Below are 7150 nucleotides of genomic sequence, written 5' to 3' on the forward strand. Positions count from 1 at the left end.
GCAGAGCTGGATGGGATAACTACACCCATTCCTCGATTCCCACATTTCACCCCCTGGGAGGCTCCAGCTGAGCTGGGAGCAGGGGCAGGAGGGCCGAGCTCGGCTCAGGGCAGAGGTTGGGGAGCAGATCCCAAGCCCTGTCGGGACCGGGAGCCACAGGGAAGCCGCCGGAGGAGTCCAAGTGCCCCCTCGTGTCCGCTCCGAGCCCGGCGGCTCCTCCCAAACCTCCTCTGGAAAATCATGGAATCTCGACGGCCACCGCCGAGGCGGGTCCGACCCGGGTTATTCCTCCGGTTCAACAGTTCAGGGGGGTAAAAACGGTGCTGGAGATGCAAGAAAATGCCAGTTTGGGGTCACAGCAGGAAAACAGCCCCCAAAACCACCCCCGTGGGGCTCGGCTGGGCGGGTCCAGGCTCCGGCCGGGGATCTCTGCCCGGGGAAGGGGGGACACGACACAGCCCGGGGCCCTCAGGAGGGCGGGGAAGGGGTGAGGGGAGCGGCCTCGACCCCACAGCTCCCAGGGCCCGCATTTACCTCCTTCCCTCTGAGCGGGGCGTGGCGCGGGTTCCTCGGCCCGCAGGGCCGGTTACATAGCACCGGCCAGGGGCCGGGCCGGGCGGGTTACGCAAGGGCCGCTCCCGCTGGGGCGCTGCGCGCTGCCCGCGGAGCTTTAATGCGGTTCGGGGCCAGGGGGATCCCGAGAGGTCGCGGAGCTCCTGGGGGATCCCGACCCCGCGCCCGCTTTCCCCTCACTGCGCCAAGCCACACCCCCCGCGTTGGTTTTGTTTAGGGGGCGTGGCTCGCCTTCCCGCCTGCGGCTCTCACCCAATGGCAGCGCTCGCATTCAAAGTGGAACCGCTAGAAGGCGGAGCTAGGCCGGCGGTGTCACCCAATCAGCGCGCCAGGGGGGCGGGGGGGCGCGCGGATCGTCTGGCCGTTGCCAGGCAACGGAAGAAGTCCCGCCCCCGGCGCGCGCCGCCTCACGGGTCTGGAGGGGGAGCGGGAAACGGCGGTCGCACCCTCCGCCGGTAAATATCGGATCTGGGGGTAATTAATGGGTCCGGGGGGGTAATTAACGGGTCCGGGGGAGGGTAATTAACGGACCTGGGGGTAACGGGTCCGGGGGGGTAATTAATGGGTCCGGGGGGGTAATTATGCAGCACACCTAGAAGCGGAGGCTGTTCCTGAGGGGATTCTGTGAGGGTGGGGCTGGGGGAGCCGTCCTTGTCCGTGTGAAAGGGTGATTAATTAGGCTGAGGGGTGATTAATTGGGCTGAACAGTGATTAATTGGGCTGAGGGGGTGATTAATTAGGCCGAATGGGTAATTAATTGGGCTGAGACGCTGATTAATTGGGTCGAGGGGGTAATTAATTAGGCTGAGGAGGTAATAAGTGGGCAGAGGCGGTAATTAATGAGGCTGAGGGGTAATTAATTAGGCTGAGGGGGTTAATAGTTGGGCGGAGGGGATAATGAGGCTGAGGTGTAATCAATTTGGCTGAGGAGGTCAGGAATTGGGCTGAGGCAGTTATTAGGCTGAGGGGGTTAATAATTGGGCTGTGGCGGTAATTAATTAGGATGGGGGGTAACTAATTGGGCTGAGGGGACGATTAATTGGGCTGAGGGGGCGATTAATTGGGCTGAGGGGGCGATTAATTGGGCTGAGGGGGTAATTAGTTGGGCTGAGAGGGTAATTAATTAGGCCGAGGGGGTGATTAATTAAGCTAAGGGAGTAATTAATTGGGCCTGGGGTTTATTCGGGAATATTAAAGCCCAGGATTTATCAGGGAATATTAAAGCCCGGGGTTTATTAGGGAATATTTAAACCCAGGATTTATCAGGGAATATTAAAGCCTGGGGATAATTAGGGAATATTTAAACCCGGGGTTTATCAGGGAACATATTAAAGCCGTAGGTTTATTCGGGAATATTTAAGCCCGGGATTTCCTAGGCTCAGCTGGCACTGAGGGGCTGGGATGGATCTCAGGGGTGTGGGAGCAGCTCCAGGACGGGCTCAGCTGCTCCGCGAGCGGCTCTGCAGCAGGACAGCAGCCCTGAGCCCAGCGGCACTCCGGTTTCAGGCGGTTCCTGATCAGCCCGGCTGCCGGGGCTGGAGCGGAGCATGCAGAGGAGGACGCGCCTGCAGCGGGAGCTGTCCCTGCTCGCCGCGGAGCCGCCGCCGGGAATCTCCTGCTGGCACAGCGGGCACGGCGCCGGCGAGCTGCGGGCACGTGGGTACCGGGAGGTCCCTGGAGTGCCCGGGGGGGGCCCGATGTGCTGGGGGGGGGTTCCTGGTTGTACCTGGGGGGTCCCTGAGCCAGGGCTGGGTCAGAATTTGACCTAGGTCTGCGCTCACTGCAGGGTTTGTGCTTTATGAACTCCATGAAAGTGTGAAATTTAGGGAAGATACTTTTATTTTTATTTATTTCTATTTATTTTATTATTATGTGATTTTAACTTATGTGATTTTAATACGTGATTTTAACTTATGTGATTTTTATTTATTTTAATATGTGATTTTAATATGTGATATTTATTTCAAGGATTGATTTTTATTTATTTCAAGGTTTGATTTTTATTTATTTCAAGGTTTGATTTTTATTTATTTCAAGGTTTGATTTTTATTTATTTCAAGGTTTGATTTTTATTTATTTCAAGGTTTGATTTTTATTTATTTCAAGGTTTGATTTTTATTTATTTCAAGGTTTGATTTTTATTTATTTCAAGGTTTGATTTTTATTTATTTCAAGGTTTGATTTTTATTTATTTCAAGGTTTGATTTTTATTTATTTCAAGGTTTGATTTTAATGTGATTTTTATTTTATTTATTTGATTTTTACTTTTATTTATTTGATTTTTACTTTTATTTATTTGATTTTTACTTTTATTTATTTGATTTTTACTTTTATTTATTTGATTTTTACTTTTATTTATTTGATTTTTACTTTTATTTATTTGATTTTATTTTTATTGATTTTATTTTTATTGATTTTATTTTTATTGATTTTATTTTTATTGATTTTATTTTTATTGATTTTATTTTTATTGATTTTATTTTTATTGATTTTATTTTTATTGATTTTATTTATCTGTTTTGTTATATTATTTTTTTATTTTATTTTTATTTTTACTTGTTTTTATTTTCTCTTTATTTCTTTGGGGTTTATTTATTTCATTTTTATTTATTTTTATTATTGGGATTTTTTTAAAACTTACCTTGGCTACCTAGCCTCAGTTTTCATTGCTGAGGGGTGGAACTGCTCTCAGCCCAAATGGCACTTTTTATTCCTGGCTTCCTCCCTTGGAGAGTGGAGAGGCCCTGGAATGGATTTCTCAGAGGATGCCCCATCCCTGGAAGTGTCCAAATCCAGGTTGGAGCAAACTGGGATAGTGAGAGGTGTCCCTGCCCAGGGCAGAGGTGGAATGGGATGAGCTTTAAGGTCCCTCCAGCCCAAACCATTCCAGGATTCTGGAGCCAGGCTGGGAGAGCTGGGAATGTTCCCCTGGAGAAGAGAAGGCTCCAGGGAGACCTTGGAGCCCCTTCCAGGGCCTAAAGGGGCTCCGGGAGGGCTGGAGAGGGACTGGGGACAAGGGATGGAGGGACAGGACACAGGGAATGGCTTCCCACTGCCAGAGATGGGATATTGAGAAGGAATTCTTGGCTGGGAGGGTGGGGAGGCCCTGGAGTGGATTTCTCAGAGGATGCCCCATCCTTGGAAGTGTCTAAGGCCAGGCTGGAGCAGCCTGGGATGGTGGGAGGTGTCCCTGCCCAGGGCAGGGTGGGACTGAGTGGACTTTGATGTCCCTCCAAGTCAAACCATTCCAGGATTCCATGATCTGAGCACTTCTGCAGCTCTGGGAGCTCCCTGAAGGGTGCTGGACAAATCTAAAGGGTTTGAAATGTAACCTTTCTGTTTTCATCTTGCTCCTGAAGAAATCCTAGGAGGTGCAGACACACCCTATGAGAAGGGAATATTCAACCTGGAAATCATTGTTCCTGAGAGGTAAATGGGCAGCAGCATCTAGCTTGGATTAATTGGGATGAAATCCTTCCCTGGGAGGGTGAGGAGGGGCTGGGATGGAATTCCCAGAGAAGCTGTGGCTGCCCCATCCCTGGAAGTGTCCAAGGCCAGGCTGGAGCAGCCTGGGATGGTGGGAGGTGTCCCTGCCTGTGGCAGGGCTGAGCTGGGATTGAAGGTCCCTCCAACCCAACCCAGTCTGGAATTGTCTGATTGAGTGCTGCTCACAAATATGAGTGAGCTGCTTCCCTTTATCCTGCCAACAAGGAATGTCAGTGTTTCTCCAGTGACTGACACACTTATTTCACCTTGAACATCCCAGATGTGTCGATTAACCCCCAAAAAGTGCCATGATCAGACTTCTGCCATCCCAGAGCTTTGTGGGAAGAGCTTGTTCATCAGGACAAAGCTTCCCTTGTGGGAGGCTGTCCAGGGAAGTGCTGGAAGCAGCAAAGGCTCCAGCGATCCGTGGGGAAGGGTGTTCAATGAACCAGGAGGGAATGAAGGTGGTGAAACCACCGGAGACACGACAACAATTCCTCGTTCCTTAACTCTCCTCCCTCAGGTACCCCTTTGAGCCCCCCAAAATCCGCTTCCTGACCCCCATCTACCACCCCAACATCGACTCTGCGGGCAGGATTTGCCTGGATGTGCTCAAGTTACCCCCCAAGGTGAGGCAGGGCCGGGCCCTGAGCTCCTTCCCTGCTCCCTGGGAGCCGATTGAATGTCCTGTGCTCCTGATTTATTTACACCTGTGGGGAGGGCGGCTGGAAACGGCTTCTCCTTGGTGTCCTGCCAGGGCTGGAGGACAGTCTTTGTTCCTGAGGAGTTTCCAAGGTTTCAGGGCTGGGAGCCAAAGGGAGTTAGGGCTGGAGACAAGATGTGTGCAGGATCCAGCCCATGGCATCTCCTGAGCTGGGAGGAACCGCAGGGATCGTCATGAGCTGGACTTGCAGGGGACAATCCCAACAATCCCCCCGATCCTTGAGCTCTGGCAGCTTCAAGGTGGTTCCCACTGCCCTGCTGGGCTTCCCTGGAGCCAGGAGTTGGGATTGGGGTGGTGTTTCCCGTGGGTGCTGAGGTGCTCAGGATTGGGGTGGTATTTCTGTGGGTGCTGAGGTGCTCAGGGTTGGGGTGGTGTTCCCGTGGGTGCTGAGGTGCTCAGGGTTGGGGTGGTGTTCCCGTGGGTGCTGAGGTGCTCAGGGTTGGGGTGGTGTTCCCGTGGGTGCTGAGGTGCTCAGGGTTGGGGTGGTGTTCCCGTGGGTGCTGAGGGCTCAGGCCAGGCTCCTCTCCCCGCAGGGTGCCTGGAGGCCCTCGCTGAGCATCTCCACCCTGCTGAGCTCCATCCAGCTGCTGATGGCAGAGCCCAACCCTGACGACCCTCTCATGGCTGACATCGTGAGTCCTCCCCGTGGGCAGGGCAGGGAGGGGTTTAGGCTGAGCTTTGGATGACCACCCTGGCAGTGGATCAGGTGACCACAGGAGCTGGCCAAGGTCTCACCTTCGGGCTTTGCCTTCGGGGCGAAATGGCCACTCTAGTTCTTCAGGCAAACCCAAGGGATCTGATGCCTTGGGTTTGGGCTGGCTTAGGAGCCCTAAGGCCAGGCCTAAGTCCCAGCTTCTTGATGTGCTGTGTTAAGCCTGGCTTTGTCTTGCTCTTCCCCTTCAGTCCTCAGAGTACAAGTACAACAAGCAGCTGTTCCTGCTCCGGGCCCGGGAGTGGACGGAGAGACACGCAGGGCAGGGCAGGGTGAGGCCCAGCCCCTCCTGCCCCATTTCCCTCCCAGAACTGATCCTGTGGGTCTGGCTCTGGCCTCCCCTGCTGCTCTGCCTCTCGTGGGCTTTGCCTCTGTGTTTAATTCCATTATTCTTTCATTCATTTCATTAATTTCATGATGCTCTTCATTAAACTCGTTACATTCTCCCTTCCCAATTAAATGTGCTCCCTCACTAATGAGGAGGGGGAGGGATGGACAAAAACCATTCCCTGGGGATCCTCTTCTTCCTCAGCTCTGCTCTGTGTCCTGCAGCTCTTTTCCACCTGCTCTTCCACTCAATATTCCCTTGGGAATGCAGCCTTCTTCCCTCCTCCTCTTCCCTCTTTCTCTCACCCTCACTTGAAAAAATAAATCCCACTCCAGCAGATCCAAACCTTCCCAAAAGTCAGTTCCCTCTGGGCCTTTCCTCAGCTGAGGGGGCTTTCCCTCTCTGCCCCTGATTTGGAGAACACCCTTTGTGGGAGGGAGGTGTCTTCCCTGTGGAGATCCTGGGAGCTGTGCTCAGCATTCCAGCCCTGAGCCCATTCCCAAGGGAACTGTGGTGGTTAGAAGGGCATGGGATGAAGAGATCCCTGGAGCATCATGGCAGTGCTGTGCTCCATCATTATCCTGCTCCCCTGCCATCCCCCTTCCTCCAAATCCCGGAATAACGACCTTGGTGGAGCACAGGGCATTCCAAGGGCTGGAAAATCCAATTATTCACAGCTCTCTGCTTTTATTGCTTGGGTCATCACAGGCTCCCAAGCCTTTGGAAGAGAAAAGCACCCAGGGGGAAAGGAGCCCCAGCAGCGAGTCCTCTGGGCAGAAGAGGAAAGGGAGCAACATCAGCAGAAAGGAGAAGAAATCCTGCCGAGATTCCTGAGGGGGTTTTGTTCCCTTGGGGTTGTCCCTGTCCCCTTCCTCAGGTATGAGCCTGTAAAGGGCTGCAGCAGTTTGGTTTTTGCTGTTTCCATGTTTGTTTGGGGTTTTCTTTTTGTGAAAACTTTTCATTGTATTAATAAAATATGAAGCTTTAATTTATATGTTTTCCCCTTTTGTTGGGTGGAGTTTTTGGGATATTCCAAAGAAAACTGGAAGCAGCTCTTCCCCTTCCCAGCTTTCAGAGAAGTGGGAACAGCACCAGGGAGTTCAGTTCCTGTTTCCAACCTGAGAGCAGGAGCTGGATCCGAACCAGCTGGTGGGAATCCTTCCCTGGGGAAGGCTCGGTTTTTCATGGAAGTTTAATGACTCCAGCCTTGCAATTCCAGCTCTCTGGAGTGGCCCTTGGGCTCCAGTTGGGGCCATTTGGGGTGACCTGGATGGTGACTTTGCTCTGTGGTGGCTCCAGGAGGTGTCACCAGGGACAAGCCCTGGAG

General features: G+C 52.5%; 1 protein-coding gene across 2 annotated transcripts; it reads left to right on the plus strand.

The window, feature by feature from the left end:
- Positions 1-912: 912 nt before the first annotated feature.
- On the plus strand, positions 913-6815 carry UBE2T (ubiquitin conjugating enzyme E2 T). Of its 2 annotated transcripts, XM_032710775.1 has the most exons (7): positions 914-1029; positions 2079-2229; positions 3933-4002; positions 4583-4688; positions 5317-5415; positions 5687-5767; positions 6532-6815. In XM_032710775.1, exons 2-7 carry the CDS (start codon positions 2121-2123, stop codon positions 6655-6657), a joined length of 591 nt encoding a protein of 196 aa, XP_032566666.1. In that variant the 5' UTR covers positions 914-1029; positions 2079-2120; the 3' UTR covers positions 6658-6815. The 2 variants fall into 2 exon arrangements, with proteins under 2 accessions (XP_032566667.1, XP_032566666.1); XM_032710776.1 differs by lacking the exon at positions 5687-5767 and having other exon boundaries at positions 913-1029; positions 6532-6803.
- Positions 6816-7150: the final 335 nt, after the last annotated feature.

The sequence above is a fragment of the Chiroxiphia lanceolata genome, chromosome 25 (assembly GCF_009829145.1).
Source record: "Chiroxiphia lanceolata isolate bChiLan1 chromosome 25, bChiLan1.pri, whole genome shotgun sequence".
Taxonomy (NCBI): Eukaryota; Metazoa; Chordata; class Aves; order Passeriformes; family Pipridae; genus Chiroxiphia; species Chiroxiphia lanceolata.